The sequence below is a fragment of the Dipodomys ordii genome, unplaced genomic scaffold, assembly GCF_000151885.1.
Source record: "Dipodomys ordii isolate 6190 unplaced genomic scaffold, Dord_2.0 Scaffold60, whole genome shotgun sequence".
NCBI classification, from domain to species: Eukaryota; Metazoa; Chordata; class Mammalia; order Rodentia; family Heteromyidae; genus Dipodomys; species Dipodomys ordii.
This window is the reverse complement of record NW_012267276.1, coordinates 10,462,984-10,481,690: the sequence shown is the minus strand read 5'-3', so window position 1 is coordinate 10,481,690 and position 18,707 is coordinate 10,462,984. Positions and strand designations below refer to the sequence as shown.

General features: G+C 38.0%; 1 protein-coding gene across 1 annotated transcript; it reads right to left on the bottom strand.

Moving 5' to 3' along the window:
* Window positions 1–7,495: 7,495 nt before the first annotated feature.
* On the bottom strand, window positions 7,496–14,457 carry Mad2l1 (MAD2 mitotic arrest deficient-like 1 (yeast)). Its single transcript, XM_013022125.1, has 5 exons — window positions 14,296–14,457; window positions 13,558–13,704; window positions 10,866–10,986; window positions 8,933–9,036; window positions 7,496–8,214 (listed from the first exon to the last, which is right to left on the bottom strand). Exons 1-5 carry the CDS (start codon window positions 14,366–14,368, stop codon window positions 8,042–8,044), a joined length of 618 nt encoding a protein of 205 aa, XP_012877579.1. The 5' UTR covers window positions 14,369–14,457; the 3' UTR covers window positions 7,496–8,041.
* Between the last annotated feature and the right edge of the window lie 4,250 nt (window positions 14,458–18,707).

The following is an 18,707-nucleotide window of genomic DNA, read 5'->3' as shown; positions in this document are numbered from 1 at the left end:
TATACAAGGACAACAAATGAAGTACTCCATGTGCTGTGTAAGTACAGTAAATCCTTAATAGGCATATGTCTGTAGTCCAAGTACCACACTAGAGGGAAAAATGACACCAGCTCAGAATGGTACTCAATTTGTCCTGTACTGAGCATGAGCAAACAGTTTTTCCTGTTATACCACTTGACTTCTGCTAAAAATGTCATCTTTCAACCAGTCTCAGTTTTAATGCTTATTTCAATTAAGCACATTCACCTTGCTACTTGTGCTCTTTGCTTTCCAGGAGGAATATTTTTTTGGCAAAAGGCAATGAAACAGAGCAGATCACATGATTTAAAGACAGAGTACCACTAAGAAAATAACTCAATTACTCTGTATCAGTCAAGTTGCAGAATCCAAGTGAAGAAATTCAAATATTTGGTTTCTAAAAATTTCTTGATATTTTTCACTATCATTTTTTGGACATTTTTAGTCAAAACCATGAATCTACCACTAAGGCAGGCCTACTATGGTATGAGTCTGTATACTGATGGAAAAATGCAATGTGCTATTGTATATTTTAAAAAGTAGTTCAATTTCTAACTTGACTGTTATCACAAAGTAGAAATAGATTTCTCCATTTACCCATGACCATGTCTGTCTGTATAGTCAGTTACTGGTGAGAAACTATGGGGCCATGAAAGGGGAGGAGACACTCATCTGGACCTCAGATTTGCCCACAGGCACCGGTTGAGATGTTTTTTGTCTAGTCATGAAGAACTATTTTTCTGAGCTCTTGCTAGGATATACTCCTTTCAAATCCATTTTCTTTTTTAGTTCTAATACCATACTTGTATAGCTGGAATTAATTTGCTAGCCTTAACTGTTGAATGTGCAGGCCTCAATTCCTCTTAAATATTCATCCTGTCATTTACCTGTTTGTGAGGCTTCTTGTATCCTTTTAAAAAAAAATTCTAGGACATGAGATGCATACACCTCATTGTTTCAGACTTTTGATCTTTTCACATGAATTTCTAGGCCATGAATAGAAGTTGTTTTCCTAGGAGATTAAGAATTCAACAATAACAAGCAACACTGAGCTCTTATTTCTGTTGTGACATCTGTTCTTGGAGACAGTGTCCCAACTGTTTTAAAAGGTAAAGGGTGGAGGCAAAGGGTGCTTCAGAAAAAAATAATTATTAGTTCAAAGGTAGGAGATTTTATATTATTGCCTACAATTCCTTTAATAAATACTATTTTGAAGATCCTGCTCTATAAAATGGAGTTTTCAAGGCTTATTGAGAAAAGTAAAGTGTAGTAGTGATGGTGCCTTCAGTTTGTTTGTTTTGCTGGTCCTAGGCTTTGAACTTAGGGCCTGGCACTGTCCCTGAGCCTCTTTGATACTCAAAGGGTTAGTGCTCCACTTTTGCCACAGCTCCATTTCTGGCTCTTCCTGAATAGTTTACTGGAGATTAGTCTCACAGAGTTTCTTGCCCAGGCTGGCTTCAAACTATGATCCTCAGATCTCAGCCTCTTGTATTGCTAGGATTACAGGCGTGAACCACTATCACCCATCTTACCTTCAGTTCTGATTATCAGGAGTGTTCATTTAGAAACATAGTCCTTCACAGTAATGTTTTATAACCTTAGGTTGGGGGTGGGGGGGAACCTTTTCTACACTGGCTCTGAGCTTAGCCATGGGACTCTGAATGGTAACCAATGGGATAATAGCATACTTGAAATGATTAGAATCTGAAGACCATTTACCTTCTGTAACTGCTGGAAACTCTTTCTACCTAGGAAGAATTCTGAATACATTTTTGAAGATGTGGAAGACCAACCAAAAGCCAGCCCTAAATAACAATCATCTAAATCAGTACTATCCACGATAACAGCTGATGGGCAGGACCATGAGTGTCAATGGTGAATCCTTTAGAACTGGGCAGCTAAGACTCCACCAAAATGCAAATATGTCATGGGCTAATAATATGGTTAGCTAAGACACAAAATTCTCAACTTTTTTTTATTGTATCAATAAATACAAAATTTAAACAAAATACTAGTTACTTAAGAGGCTAAGATCTGAGGACTGCGTCTGAAGCCAGTGGGCAGGAAAGTCCATGAGACTCTTATTTCCAATTAACCAGCAAAATCCTGGAATTGGAGCTGTGGCTCAAGTAGTAGAGCACTAGCCTTGAGCTGAAGAGTTCAGACTCTGTGCCCAGGTTGAGTTCAATCTCCATGACTGACAAAATAAATAAATAAATAAATAAATAAAAGAACTGGAAAGAAAGACATGAACTCCCTTGAAGAAACAATACTTTGGTGCCTGGGAAGTTTGCTCAAAGATGAATCAAGTCATTTTCTCTGATAATGTTAGAACTTTGCAAAATACTTCAAAGAGATTGGAATAGTGTATGACCTCAGACTAATGAGTTAGGGGAGGGAAATCTGGACATTTCTCCCTCCAAATCCATGAGCCAAATAAACTTCTGTATGTTTGCAATCTCAAACTGTGCTTTGATTTTCATCCGCAAGTTGAACAATTCTGCAAGGAACTTCATTCGTGTTTCTTTGTTGTTTTGTGGTTCTCTCTGGGATTCAAGGGGCATCTGCAAAGTCATAAAACACATTGATTTTGGATGCAATCTTTCTTTCTCCACATTCTGCTGCCTGTGGCTCCAAGCTGACATTTGGAAGTTGTGCCTTGCTTCAAACGACTTATCACTTGTCACTTAGAGTTTATCACTGCCTTTACCTCGGGGGTTTTCTCCATGCCCCAGGTCCAATTTTCAAGACCACAGTGTCTGGTCCAAGTCTGGTCTCTCACTTTCCTATGAACCCCAACCTGTACTCACTCAGGAGACAGTAGAGCAGGTATAAAGTACCTCATGGTGCCAGGTACACAGATGTTTTGAGATCTTTCCTTTGCAGGGAAAGGGAACATAGGTGCTCCAGTTTATACTTGGGAGACATTTCAAAGCACAGCAAAGCAATAAAGATTTGATCCGATGTATAAAGTGCTTTTTGCAAATATATCCACATAGCAAAATGATACACATAAAAGAAGAAACTACAGATAGTACAGATAAATGAAACAATGATTATAGAAGAGATCAAATACAGAGGACAGATGCAGGAGAACATAAAAACCACTGAGTTAATCCTCAGGACTAACTGTCATTTTGCTCTTTAGGCCATTTTATAATCTTGTCAATGAAGCAATGTTTTTGCAGTTTGGAACAGAATTGTTGATTCTAATGCAGATTACCCTTCACCTCACAATACTTTAAATAAGGTACAGAGAATAAGATGACTTTCAAACCTTTAACCACATAGAAAGGGAAGATCTCTAGAGATCTGATATTGGAGACATATAGTCTGAAATTCACCAGTTTCCACTCCATAGTTATTACAGATTTTACCTCACTAAGCCCAAATTAAAATAATTTCACATTTAATAAGTGATAAGGAACTTACAAGTTAAATAAAAATTTTTCCCACAGATTATGAATAACTGATGTAGCTTAGTAAACAATTGTGATGGAAAACTGTGTTTCCTGGCAGTTCATGAACTAACAATTTATGATGTATGCAAGGTAGAAGATCAAGTTGTCTTTTCGTTTCCCATATCCCTGGTCAGTTATCTGAACAAAGAGTAAATATAAGATACCCAATAAAATATACTCAAGTTTTAAAAGGAGAGCACATTAAGGGCTAGTTTTCTCTGGACACTCAATTTTCTAGTATCTTTGCAAGAAGGGTGGGAACACTGATTTTGATAACTTCCAGAAGGAAGAGAACACCTTAACTTCACAAGCATAGAAGCTTGCATACCTGCTAACCCTACAATTTTATTCCTGCACCAATGGAAGAAAATTAAATAAGCTCATATAAAAAAAAACCTAACAAATAATAAACAGCACTCTAGCCCCCCTTTTTTTTCTATATTTATATTCAGCCCCATGTTACCTCTGTCAGTAAGAAACTGGTATTGGTCTTTAGAGTCAAAAGAAACTCACCTGATTTTGAAGCATTAGTGACACCTGGTGGAAAATACAGAAGTTACACTGTAGTACCACATGACTTTTCTGAGCTTTTATGTACAGTAAATTTAAGGTGAATTTTATAAACTAAGTGACTAAATGGTTCAGATAAAGAAATCATGTCCAGAAGGATATCTGTGGGGTCTACATTACAAAATAGAGGTTAACAACCAATGCCTGTATTCTAATAATAAACATATTCCCAGTATATGTACACTGTAAAAAATGTGGACCATTTATACTTTTTAATGTGTCACATGCTAAAGATCTGTATCAAAATTCTGTGTGGTGTCATAAATAATATTTCCAAAAACTGTTAGTTGTGCTAAGGGACTAAGATAAAAATCAGAAGTCATCCTATTGAGACTAGAAATATTATTTTACAAGTATTAAAAATCACAAGATAAAATGCTCTTACTAAGGAGAGACTGGAATATTTGTGACCCAATGTACAGTGTAGATCTAATGGTTGCAAATGTAAACCCTTGCCCAAATCCTTGACCTATCATCTGGTTTCTTACAATTTACCACTAGTGACTCACTGATTTGTGGAAGAGGACCCAGTAAACAAACATGAAGGGAAAATACACTTATTGTTAGCCTACAATCTGCTGTGCAGCAAAACTCAGCTAAAAGAGAACACTGGGATGTGCTGCTTAAGTAAAGATGCCTTAGTCCCTTTGGTACTCTATTTCAGACTTTTATAGATCAACTAGAACAAATTTTCATCTCTCAGCCTTTAGGAAGCAAAACTGAGTCAGAGTTCAGGCCTGACATAGAAGCTCACTAGTCCCAAAGAATCCTGGATTACTTAAGCTTAACACAGTGTAGAAGCCTGTCCCAGAGGTTGTTTGATTAAATGTTTTCATCCTAAACTGAACTTCAAGTAGCACAAAGAATTAGGGATAAGTCCACTTGGAGCCATGGACCAATCTTTCCATTGTAATTCAATCTTGTTCCTTACTCTAAAATATTTCTAAACATAAATCTTTAAAGAGCAAAATCAGGAGCATGAAAATGATAAACATTTGAGAATTTAACAAAACAATGACATGAAATTAGTATATACTAAACCTTCAGAAATGATTTGACAGAATTCTTAGCTTTATCAAATTATTAACAAAGGCTACTTTTTTGAAATCACCAAGCTGAGTAATACAGTAGTACTTTTGTACTTCAAAGATATTCCAAGTCTGCAAATTTGAGAACCCTGTAGGTACCCTGGTATTATGTATTCACTTTGATTTCTCAGAGGACACTAATGTTCATCACTATGTCTTTCTATATCAGTTTCTACTTTCAAACATATTATCTGACTCATTCCATAGTAGAACTAGAACTACAGAATGAGTCAGACAATATATTGTATGGAAAATTCTATTATTTAGACTAACACTTAAGTACAGACCACTAATTTCCGAAAACATGGAGCTTAGTACTATAATCACAAAAGTTGTAATATTTATATTGCTTAGAATTTTTAGATTGCCAAATAAAAGACCAAATGACTTTTAGATGTCATTAATTGCCAAATAAAAGACCAAATGACTTTTAGATGTCATTAATAGTATGTAAGAATGCTATGTGTTGAGCTTTGTTTGGTGGGCAGAACTGGATTTAATTACTCCCAGTGATGAGCAAAAAGGCATTTGCTGTTTTGCATTGCTTCCTACAAAAATTTTCAAATTTATTTCCTAAAAAGAATCTTCTTTATCTTATTTATAGAAGTTTCATTACTGCTTCTCTTCTTGACTGACATTTCAAGTGCTAAAGGATATGAACAGTAAGAATTCAAATGAACGTTTGTATCTCAGTATCATTTTATCCCGTCACTGATACTGTTTGAAATCTACGCTTTTAAAAGTATCTAATTCAACACCACTTCTATTTGTGCAGAACTATTTTGTTATCAATAGAAAACACTTGTGGGCAAACTTTTCTAAATGTTTGGACCTCAGGTAGTAACTTCAACTGTTGGAAGAAGTTCTAATAAACAACACACTACTTATCTGTCTGTCCAGAACTAGATGACAAAACTAAGACACTGCCTTTATCCTACATATGCATACATTAAATCCAAAACAATGATTTTTCCAAAGGTAAAAAAGCCAATTACAAAATTAAATGAACCTGGTGAGTTACTTCAGGTTTTAGGCTATAGATGCTCCTTTTTTAAGTCTCAAGCTTTAGGAAAGCCAAGGAATCATTTTATTCTTCCGTGTTTTTAACAGTGTTCTTTAGTATTTTGTACATTGACAGATGATAGATTAAGCTTGGATGACTGGATAAAAACGATGTAAACTCAACAATAGCTTAAAAGTGTCTAAAAAAATCAAATTAATTAGAAAATAAAGTAGAATTTTAGACTAGAGATTAGAACTGTTATAGAAGTTTTAAACTGACCTTGAAAAATCAGCTGGGAACTAAAAAGAAGACACCTGCTAAGGACAAGAATAAAGGTAAAGGAATAAGAATGGTGTTTAAGAACATATGAAAAACTAGCTAAAACCAAGCAGAGGATAAAGGCACTACAAAATACTCCATAAATGGAATTAACTTCAAATGATATTTTCCCTTTACAATGAAGTGCATTTTAAGAAGTGTGTGTTGTTTCTGAGGCTTAAACTCAGGGCCTGGGTGAGGTCAAGACGTACGTGTGTGTGTGTGTGTGTGTGTGTGTGTTTCCTAGGGCTTAAACTCAGGGCCTGGGTGCGGTCAAGACGTACATGTGTGTGTGTGTTTCCTAGGGCTTAGACTCAGGACCTGGGTGTAGTCCAGGCTTGTGTGTGTGTGTGTGTGTGTGTGTTTCCTAGGGCTTAAACTCAGGACTTGGGTGCTGTCCAGGCTAATGTTCTACTATTTGAGTCACAGCTCTGTGACTTTTTGGTAGTCGACGTAAGAGTCTCACTTAGGGCTGGGAAGTTGGCTCAGTGGTTTAGCACTTGCCTTGTATGCCTGAGGCCCTGGGTTCCATTCCTCAGCACCACATAAGCAAAAAAAAAAAAAAGCCGGAAGTGGTGCTGTGGCTCAAGTGGTAGAGTGCTAGCCTTGCGCTGAAGAGCTGAGGGACAGCGCCCAGGCCCAGAGTTCAGGCCCCACAACCGGACCAAAAAAAAAAAGTCTCACTGACTTTCCTGCTTGGAAAATGGAAATGATTCCCAGCTTTTAGCCTCCTGAATAGCTAGTATTACAAGTGTGAGCCAGCAGCACCAGACTTAAGTGTATTTTTATGAAGTGAAAAAGATAATCACAAGAAATCATTTGGTATATTGAAGCTATTTTAAATTTGCTTACATAAAGAAATGACATTTCATTACACTTTATTATTGCTTAGTGTTGTTATGAGATGAAGATATACTGTAATAAAAAGATATTTGATACACTAAGTCTATTGTATATTTTATAGTATTTGTACTACAACAATATGAAAATACTTTAGGACAAATGCAGAACATACAAATTTAACTTTATTTTGTTATTGTCACTCAAAGCTTGATTGTAGAAAACATTAAAATTTTTTGTAAAGTTTTTTATTATAAAAGAATTCAACAGTGCAAATATCCATTCTTTCATAGGTTTACTCCATATAAGTTAAAATCAATCAGAAAATGTTCAATGTGGGATCTATACAATATAACAAATAATACAGGACCCAATAAATCTATATTTCACTATTTTCAGAATCTAAGCTTTTGCTGTATACGTATCCAAGCATCTCTGTAAGTCAAGCTATTAAGCTTTATAGCTAGTATTTTCTAAAGAATACCACTTTAAAAGAACTTATATTTTGAAGCTGACACAAGCTGGTAGTCTCTCCTGAACTATGTGCAGAAAACTCATTGTATTATCCCCTAAGGTAATAGGCACCCCCCGAAGTGGAACAATACACATTCACCAAAGTACAATGTTATCTTTCCCCATCCAAAAATTATGCAATGAAATAAGACCTGTCAACCACAGCTGACTTAAATTTCAGGAAAACAACATTAGAGAATTGTAACTACATTACTTTCCTAGTCTCACCTTCAGTCATTAGCAGGTGTTTTGTAGGCCACCATGCTATTCACTTTATGGATGGTGGTAGTAAAGGAACGGAGACGGACTTCCTCAGAATTTGTAATGAACTGAGGACCTGACTCCTCCCACTTTTCAGGTACAACCAAATCTTTGTCTGTATAAATCAGCAAATCAAATGAGCCTATAATGGAATAAGAAAATATATGAGTGTTCAAAATAAAAACAATCCTGTTTGTCTCACAGGCATAAAAAATAATTTAGCTTGGTTTCTAATAATTAATTTTCTTCAAAAAAATTCAAATCCACAGACAAAATATTACGTACGTCTTATTTTATGAAAAGAAATCACATTTAATTTCAAACCATTAAAATACAGTAAGTTTAAATTTTAAAAAACACAAATACAATAAGCATATAATCACATAAAAATATGAATGAAAGCTACTGCTTGTTATAGTGCTCAGAAAAATGTCTAGCATATATAGAAGGCATTTGGTGAGTAGTTTACAAGTAACTAAGAGCTACGAAGAACAAATGAAAAGCAAGACCCACGCATATTATATAAAGTAATGTAGGGGCTGGGAAGGTGGCTCAGTGGTAGAACGCTTGCCTTGCATGCATGAGGCCCTGTGTTCGATTCCTCAGCACCACATAAGCAAAAAGAAAAAAGCCGGAAGTGGCGCTGTGGCAAAAAAAAAATAATGTTCAGGAAGTAACAGTGAAAAAAATCACAAAAATGTTTAACTTGGTGCTGTGGAATACCTTTCTTTTGTAGCACTTTACTTTTTCTAGTTTTACACACACACACACCCACACATACATATATAAATATACATACACATTTATAACATGACACTGATAATAAAAATAATTAAATAAAGGAGATATGTAATACATACAAGCAACTTCTAAGAGGGGCAGGAATGTCACTGTTGCTGTGATCTGTCTGATCACTGAACGGATTTCATCTTGGATAGCTTTCTGAGACTTTTCTCTGGGAGCACTATACAAGAAACAAAATGGATTAATTTACTTTAGGTTCTAACAAGGTATTTAAAACATAATGAGGAAAGACCTGATTAAATATTTCAAAAGTAAAAAGGGCTGTTTTCTTTTTCTTTTTTTTGTAGGTCGTGGGGCTTGAACTCTTGGCCTGGGCGCTGTCCCTCAGCTCTTCAGCTCAAGGCGAGCGCTCTACCACTTGAGCTACAGCGCAACTTCCAAAAGTAAAAAGGAAATTAAGAAATGTCCTGAGAACCCATAACTTAGTAGGTATAATGATACCTTTTTTAATTGTGAAAATACCATACAGAGGGGTTACAATTACATGGGCAAGGTAATGAGTACATTTCTTATCAGGCATTGTTGCCTCCTTCTTTGTTTCCCCTTCCCATCTCCCACCCCCCCATATCCCCCACCCCACCCCACCCCCGGCCAAAGTTGTAAAGTTCATTTTTCGACATAAAGACTTGTATATCTCATTGTTTCAATGGGTCCACCTGTATCCCTATTTAAATGATTTGTTTTTTTTCCCTTCCCCTCCACAAATTATACCAACATCAAATACAGTGAAAGCAAGGGTTATACCGTGGGGGAAGGACATACAAAGGAACAAAGAAATCATCTTATATATAAGTTAGAAACAATCGCAAGAGGACAGGGAAGGTGGCTCAGTGGTAAAGTGCTTGCCTCCCATGCATGAGGCCCTGGGTTCGATTCCTTAGCACCACATAAGCAGAAAAAGCTGGAGGTGGCACTGTGGCTCTAGTTGTAGAGTGCTAGCCTTAAGCTGAAGAGCTGAGGGGCAGTGCCCAGGCCCAGAGTTCAGCCCCCACAACCACAAAAAAAAAAAGAAAGAATTGCAAGAAAGAAAAAAAATTTGAATACTTATCTTGGGGTTCATTTCACCTAACATCAACTTATCTAACCTTTTCTGCTTGTCTCAGACATTTACTAGTTATTGCAAATAAGGGAAACCATGGGACCTATGTGTCTTTGGGCCTGGCTTACTTCACTTAATTTTTCCCAAGTCTATTTCCTAACATATGGGGCAATGTCATTCTTTCTGATGGAGGCATGACATCTTTATTTTTTAATTGGTCCTTTCAAGTCATCTTTTAGGATTAGTTATAGTACCAGGACATTTAGAAAAATATGATTACAAAATTTACCAACTACTTCAAATCAGAAAAACTTGAACATTGCATGATAAAAATAAACACTATTTATTAAACTAGCAAAAATCATTCAGCAGTTAGTAATGACTGAATGTCTAATCTCCTATTGCCTCTAATAAAACAAATTGTACATAAAATTATTTTTATAGGCTAAAAGCTTCTTAAAATAAAGGTTTTGGAAACAAACTACATTTACTGAGAAACAATTCTGAGTTTACATAAGAGTATGCCTAAGAAAATGTTAAATATTAGTAACAGAATGATGGACTTTGGTGTGCTATTTTTAAAAGTATATGAAGTATATAAGCTCATAGCATTGAAGAAAGTACCGTCAAATGACATCACAAGTTGGAGAGAGTCTACGATCACTCTCTATAGTTAAAAGTATCTTTGAGTAACTGAGCAATTTCATATACCATGTGTAGCTTTGCATGTATTGCCAAAAATACTCAAATTCAACATTCACTGACTAAAGGCAAGTAAGTATGTTAAAAATATTCTATCTACATTAATCAATGAGAAGAAACAAGAGCATAGAAAATTTACCGGAGAAACAAACTATATATTAAATATCTCATGCAATTAGAACTTATATAGCAATGAAAACCAATTTTGGAGGGGAAAAAAAAAAAAGAGCAACTGAATTCATACTTACCTGTCGTCTTTTGCAGTCTTGTCACACTCAATATCAAACTGCCATCTTTCAAGGACCTCACCACTTTCAATATTTGAGATGACCACCACCAGTCTCTGGACAGAACACTTATACAACCAATCTGCAATGCATACACATTATCTTTTGTGGTCTACTTTATTGCAAAACAACTCTTTTCTAGCGTTCTACTTCCTATCGTTAGCAAAATTCTACTACTGGTACTTTAAACAGCTTCTCAAAATTTATCCTATCAGTAATCAAGCTTATTTTCAAATGTCTACTATTAGTAGCAGATGAGTAAAAAAGGAGTCCACTGACTCCAGGTAGTTAATGAGAAAACTGAGCAAAAAGTAATGAGTTCATAATGTAACCTTGAAAAAATGAGGAAACATTACATGGTAATGTCTTAGAATTTATAGGAGTGGTTATGAGATTAAGAGTATCCTTCAATACTGACTTATATTTATGTTAGACTTTTGTGCTATTGAGAACAATAGTTTAGAAGACCATTCTAAATTTAGTTTTTAATATGAGTACAAAGTATCTATAGGATAGTCACAAAAAGAAATAACTAGTGGATATACAGATCTGGAATGAAGAGACATGGGTTAGCTAAAAGCTGGTGCTGACTACAGAAAAGTTGGTAGTGAAGCTATACACGTCAGATACCTAGAGATGGTACTCAAAAGAGAAGACTTCTGCCTGAATCATGAAATATGAACAGGAGATAGCAATTCTTAAGGGATTAAAACTAGAGAAAAAACAAATGGGAATAATTCAAATTACAACAGACACACACATAAAATAGAAACAATGTAAAGAAAAAGAAATGAGATTCTAAACAAACTGAATATTCTGCCTGTAGGGATAAACAATTCCTTAATTTTAATCAAGATTAAAAGGTAGAAGATGAAAACACTAATCGATACTTGCTTTATATGAACGATTATAGATCATTAATCAGTCTATTTTGGATATAATTCTGGGAGAGGCAAGGTGGTTTCCTATGGATGGTTTCCTATGGATGTGCTTCCTGTTTGTCCTTGAGAGTAGAGTCTACCTTATCAGCATCAAAGCTCTCATGGTCAAAGCTAGGACATGAAATTCACTTAACAGGTGAACAGAAAAATGTTGCCACATGACTTTTTTTTTTGGGTACTTTTTAAACAATTTCTTTATTGAGATTGTGATTATATAAACTTCACAATATGCCACATGCCTTTTAACAAACAGGTAAGGAAACCACATTAAACAGCCTAGCCACAATGTCATTAATAATATGGTTGAGAAAATCTGCCTTAGAGAATAAATTTAATTTTTCTGTGCCTGTCTTGAGATTCAACTTACAGTGGAGGGAGATTCAACTGAAAATATGAAGGAAAGGAAAACATTAATGGCTATCACTTGAAAGAGAAATACCAGCAGGGCATGGTATTACACACCTGTAATCTCAGCTATTCAGGAGGCGGACAACTGAGAATTTGAGGTCAGCACAAGCAGTCAGCTTGACCCTATTTCAAAAAACAAAATACAAACTTGCCTATCATGTATATGACACTGGAGTTCAATCCCCAGTACCACTAAAAGGCCTTTTGAAACATATGAAAATGCAATGAAAACTACAATTGAAGGAATAAAGTTACAAAGGAAACAAAGTTTCTGAGGGGAAAAGAGATTTCTGAATTAAAAAATGAAAAAACAAAAAAGGCAAAGAGGGACTATTAGTGTTTTCTGGAAGACTAAATGGGGAAAAGCATCTTACAAACAGAAAAATTAGAAATGAGAATTCCGAGAGAAACATAGTACCTGGTAGAAATTCTAAAAGAAATAGAGACTAAGCACTGGTCCAACAAGCAATACAATCTCATGAGCAAAAAAAAAAAAAAAAAGTTTCAATACTAAGACAGGCAGTATGGAAACAAATGGAATGAGCTGACACATAGTACTGGATGTTACCATTTAGTAAATTGTTTTCTGTTTAGTCCCTAGTTGACTCTAATTTTAGTTTCCTTGATATTACTCTAATGACTACAGATGTGTTTCAGAAAGTTTACTACATAATGTTAAGAGCATAGTGTATATTTTCTCAGATAATGGCTGTCTTCACAATCAGAGAAGTTCAAGCTTGTTGCTTTTGAATAAATTAATTCAATGGCCTTTTTCCCTTTTTTTCCTTTTGGTGCCAGTCTTGGGGCTTGAACTCAGGGCTTGGGTGCAGTCCCTGGGCTTTTTCAAGGCTAGCACTCTATCACTCGAGCCACAGTTCCACTTCTAGTTTTGTTTTTGGGGGGGGGTGGAGAGGGAGAAAGATGGAAATAAGAATCTTACAGACTTTTGTGAGCTAGCTTCCAACTGTGATCCTCAGATCTCAGATTCCTGAATAGCTAGGATTAAAAGCTGAAGTCATTGGCACCTAGCTTAATAGATTTGATAGACTGTTCTGTTAAGACTTTCAAGACTCCTAATACCAAAATAGTTGTCCCACTGACGGTATAGTGTAGCAAAGGCTGCCATTTCTTTCAATTTCTGTCTTATCTGCTTATCTCCCAATTCAGAATCATTATTTTGAGATGGCAGTTTTGCACCTCTACACAAGAGCTGAAAGATGAGCTCTTCATGAACCTGAGATGCTTGAAAATGTGGATCCTAGAACCCAACACAACTCAAAGTATTTCCAGTGATTAAAAAATACCTTTCAGTTGTTCCACCACACTGTTAAGATACTTTATGAGCTCGGGATCAGTAGTTACAAGCAAGGTGAGTCCATATTTCTGCACTCGAGTGAAGGTTTCAGATGGATATATGCCACGCTGATATAAAATGCTGTTGATGCCAAAGGCTGGAAGAAAGAGTATGAAAGCTGTAAATCGTCAAACACCTGTTTATAGGTCTTCCTGAAAGCAGAGTATAAGGGGCAATGAAAATAACATTTTGCGTCGAAGGTTTTGAAAAAGGCCTTTGCACTTATGTAGCATGAAGAAAAAAAAATTAAAAAGTCAAATCACATTGACCTCCCTGTAATCTAAATTCACCTCTGTGGGGCAGAGGACGTCAGAATAGGCCTAGGCTCCCCAAATTGGCGCGGGGCCCCTTCCTCTCCCTTTTCCCCTCCTCCTCCTCCTCCTCCAGGGTCAGTCCCAGGTACAGCTGGCGGGAGGGGGTGCGGCAACACCCACACCTGAGTCCCGCCCAGGTGCAGCTGGGCCCTGAGAATGGGGTGCTGGGGAAGTGAGGGGCAGGGCCTGCGGAGACAAGGGTCCCGCGCACCAGGCTTCCCTCCGACCCGCGCCCCTCGGGGTGCCGCGTGACCCCTGCGCGGCCCGCAGCACCGGGCCGCGCGACCACTTCCGGGTCACCTGGGCCGGGCTTGGGGCCTAGCGGACCGCCCGAGCCCCGTTCTCCCCGCCGTCCGCCCTGCGCGAGGTCTTACAGAAGAACTCGGCCACGATTTCCGCACTCCCGCGCAGGGTGATGCCTTGCTCCCGGGAGAGCTGCAGCGCCATGGTGAGGTCCCCGCCGACAGAGACCCCCGCACGCTGGCACTCCGCCGGTCACGACCGCAGCGGGCGCCCCGCACTAGCCCGCCACAGGATTCAAAAGTAACGTTATGAGACGTTACTGCGCAAGCGCGACGCATCGCCAGGCCCCGCCCTCACGCTGGTCGGTCCCGCCCTTCGAAGCTGCGTTTCCCGCCCTCGCCCGGCGGCACTTCTGCGCAGGCGCGGCGGCTGTGTGTGCCAGCGCCCTGGGTTCCTGGTTGGAGGAACCTCGGCAGGGCTTAGGCGCGCTGCGTGTGTGGCTGATCAGAGGGGCAAAGGTGAAGGTGGGGAGCCGTCCTGAGGCCTGTGCTCTGAACAACCAGGTAGCACCATCGCTGGAGTTTGCCGCTAGTTGTGCCTGACGTGGCGCCAGTGACCCCTAGTCACTAAAAAGATGCTGCATCCATGGCAGCCACACCCTAAGAGCAGGCTTGCCCTGTGGGTATGTGGCTTTCCTGTTCCACGATTTAGAGCCCTCCCCTGCCTTGGTTAGGCCACTGAGAATTAGGGTTACCCCCTCCAAAATTATGTGGCCACACGGAAGAACTTTCCTGTCACAAGTTCAATGACTTCACCCTACGGTCAGAAGTAGTTAAGTAGCAGGTGCATGATTAATGCTCATGCAACTGTGAATTTTATTCCCAAAGCACCTGTGATAATCACTTTGAAGTCTGATAAGCTGTAACTACCACACATATTGCTATTTAAATATACAAGAAATGTCTGAGTGTTGGTGTTCTATTATTGTTGCTTAACTACTTCGCATAAAATTAGCGACTCATAAAATAACATCCACTTATTATCTAAGTGCTATGGAACAGAAATCTGGGCATGGCACAGGGGCGCTCCACCAGGTCACACAAGGCTGAAATCTAGAGTCCGCAGAGGGACCTCATCTGAATGTTTTAGGTCTCTAACAAGCTCCCAAATTCCCTTTCTGGCTGTTGGCTAGAGGATAGTGTTTGGGCTGGTCAGGAAGCCCTTCAGTAGGCCTATTTACACTTCCATTCGCTCTGATTTTGGAGAGACTGCTGTCCCTTTTAAGGGCTCAGCTGCTGAGATTAGATCAAGTTAGATAAATCTGTCCACAAATTTAGTCCTGGAATTGGTGGCCGCTTTCAGTGGCAAAGGATTATACAGAATGTGCTCACAGGGACCAGGAATTGGGGGAACCTCATAGAATGCTGCGGGTCAAGGCATTATTTATCTGATTTCGGTTTCATGAGTAAAGGGGTTGACAGCACAGAAAGATTTTCTTTAAAAATAATCTTTTAAGTATGTTTGTGTAAATTACATCTGTTGTTAATGATTGATGTTAAAGGGCAGTATGGAATAGGGAGGAAGAAGTATCCATAGCTCTTTCTGTAGGATGCTTGGGTTAGGGCCAGAATTCTGGCCTCCCTGTAGTAGGTCTTGGACCTCACCTTTCTCCACAAAACACCCTACCCCCACTGTTTTTTATGGGGGTGGTGAAAGAGAAAGCATGTACATGCAGATTCTGAGGCTTGAATTTAGGGCCTGGGAGCTGTCCCTGAGTTTCTTTTGCTCAAGGCTCCACTTGTGGCTATTTTGGTAGTTTATTGGAGATAAGAGTCTCTCAGATATTCCTAGCCCTGATGACTTTGAACTGCTACTTCAGATCTCAACCTTATGACTCTTTCTGACTTTTAAAGAACCTTTATGCTAAAACTCAGCAAAAGAATTTCTTGGATTTTATTGTGATGTCATTTGTAAATTATCTGCAAATGCAATGAAGGTCTATATAATAATGACTAATTGGAAGATCCTAAAAGTTAATAGGCTAGTAAAATGTGTATTTTCTATCTGTAGAGGTGTTACATACTTGTACTCTGAGGAGTTAAAGGAAATAGATCCAGAAGGTATGGTAAGAAGTTTGTAATAAAGTTTTATGTAAATCTGAAAGCAATATAGTTTTGTGTGACTAAAGGGAAATCAGAACCATGAATTTGGCTTTTCTGGCTTCTGCTTATCTTGGTTACCATTTTTCCCATTATAGTCATACATTTCATATGTAATGGTGGTCCCACAAGGTTATATTAGAGCTGTAAAACTTACGTCATCTAGTATCTTTTACCACACCTTCCCTTTATTTATACCTTGGTGGTACTGAAGTTTGAACTCTGGACCTCAAGCTTACTAGAAAGATGTTCTACTAAGAAACCATGCCTCCAGCCTTTTTTTGTACCAGGCTGGGGTTCACCTATTTAGGTTTGCTTTCATAGCTGAGATGCCAGATGCACACCCCCATTCCTAGGTTCTTCTGTTTAGCTGAGTCTCCTGGACTTTCTTGCATGGGCTGGCATGTAATGCAAGCCATCCTCAGCCTCCCTAGGAGGTAAGAGGATAGCCCTGTGCCACTGTGCTCAGCCATAGATTAAGGAGGATGCTTGTGGATTTCTGCCTGAGCTGGTCTTGAACCACAATCATGAACCTTCTGTTTGAGCCCCCAAATAACTGGAACTATAGGTGTGAACCACCAGTGCTGATTACTATGTATTTTCTATATTTAGATTTGTTTAGTTACATAAAAAATGGTATTATATAATATTCAGTACAAGCTTATAGCCTGGAGCAATAAGGCCTAGGTGAAGAGTAGGTGTGCAGCTAGATTTTTTAGGTATACCCTGTGATTTTTGTGTGATATTTGTTATGCAAGATGAAATAACAACACATTTCTTATAACATTATCCACATCATTAAATGGAGCATTGATTACATTCTTATCTGTCTCCTCTTTTTATTTGGACTCTATCTTGTCCATATCTGGCTTTCTGTGATTGTTTTGCCCTGTCTAGAAGTTTTATTTCTATCTGTTTAAATTTCTGCTAATATTCACAGTCTTTTTTAATGTTCTGTAATCCTTCATGACCATCTCTGGGACCACGTGAAGGGATGCAGACATAGGAGAAAGCCATATTTCCCAGGAAGGGAGCACAGTGGAACTATCCCAGTGGAAAGTGAGTCTGGAGGCAGGTAGTGAGGGAAGTGCCTTCGAACTTGGGTCTGGGTGGAGAGAGGGGTGGCAGGCTCTATGGCGGGAACTGTAGGACAGGGAGATGCTCAGGTCTGGGGGAGCTGAGGACCAAAGGTGGGCATAATACCAACACTGTATATGGATTTCCAGATATTCCTTTTTCTTCTTCACACGCCACTTGTTGGGTTCCATGTGTAAAATATTATTTAAATTAAAAAATACTAACTGTTCTAAATAAATTTTCTCTGACATTATTAAGGATTTGATCTACAGTATTTTCATGGTAGCTTATAGTGCTACTTCAGAGAATTTTTGTCACTGTTAATAATTATGTAAAATATATGCTGTATTTTCTGTGCAAAAATGAAGTTATAACAAATTAGTAAATATGAAAGTAGATTATCATGCAAAAAGTACAAGACAAGTCTCTGTCTAGGAGACCTCACACCAAAAGAGAGTTTTAATGAATTCACCACAAAACAGTTATAAAGCATAAGTGAGGAAGTATTTTGATCTTTTCTCATGGCTTACTATTCTACATTAAATTTGTCGTTTGTTTTGGTTTAGGACAAACAGCCTATTGGCACTGAGTAAGCCAGTAGTTTACTGGCTTAATCTCATTGATTTATACTGTCAAAGATATAGGTAAGTTAAATTTTGGTTATGTTGTTATTGCTAGTTGACCTTGGAGTATATCTAAACTGGAACCTCCACTTCTGTTTTTCTTTTAACAGCTGTAGTATCTATGATGCTATTTAATAGATTATCTATAAGTATTTATCGAGTGTATGGTCATTTGCACATTTGTCTAGGGAAATGTCGTGGAAAATGCAAAACATGTTCTGGTGGGAGAAGTTTGGATAGATAAAGGAGGCCACTTCCAGAGAGTATTGATGATGCATCTGTGTTGACTAAATTGGAAAAAAAAACAGTGCTTTCTAGAGTTTCAGACATGACATTTCTCCAGTGTTAATTTAGTAATAGTTGTGGAATGGATGTGTACAGGTCAGTATAGAATGGCAGTCTTTTTTTTAATAAGTTTTTTTTATTGTGAAAATATGGTACAGAGGGGTTAAAATTACATGAGCAAGGTAATGAATGCATTTCTAATCAAGCATTGTTGCTTCCTCCTTTGTTTTTCCCTTATCATCCCTGACCTCCCATCTCCATGACTATCCCCCCACCACCAAAGTTGTAAAGTTTGGTTTTCGACATAGCATCTTGTACATTTCATTGTTGCAGTGAAAACAGGGGTTATACCGTGGGGGAGGGACACACAAAGCAACAAAAAAAAATCACCTTATAAAT

What these genes read in the sequence shown, in the direction of transcription:
- Mad2l1 (XM_013022125.1), bottom strand. Translation starts at nt 14,368, where the DNA reads ATGGCGCTGCAGCTCTCCCGGGAGCAAGGCATCACCCTGCGCGGGAGT. An exon ending in TGTGGTGGAACAACTGAAAG is followed by an intron (nt 10,987 to 13,557) that starts GTATTTTTTAAT and finishes TATGCATTGCAG; the next exon opens with ATTGGTTGTATAAGTGTTCT. An exon ending in GCCCCTCTTAGAAGTTGCTT is followed by an intron (nt 8,215 to 8,932) that starts GTATGTATTACA and finishes ATTCCATTATAG; the next exon opens with GCTCATTTGATTTGCTGATT.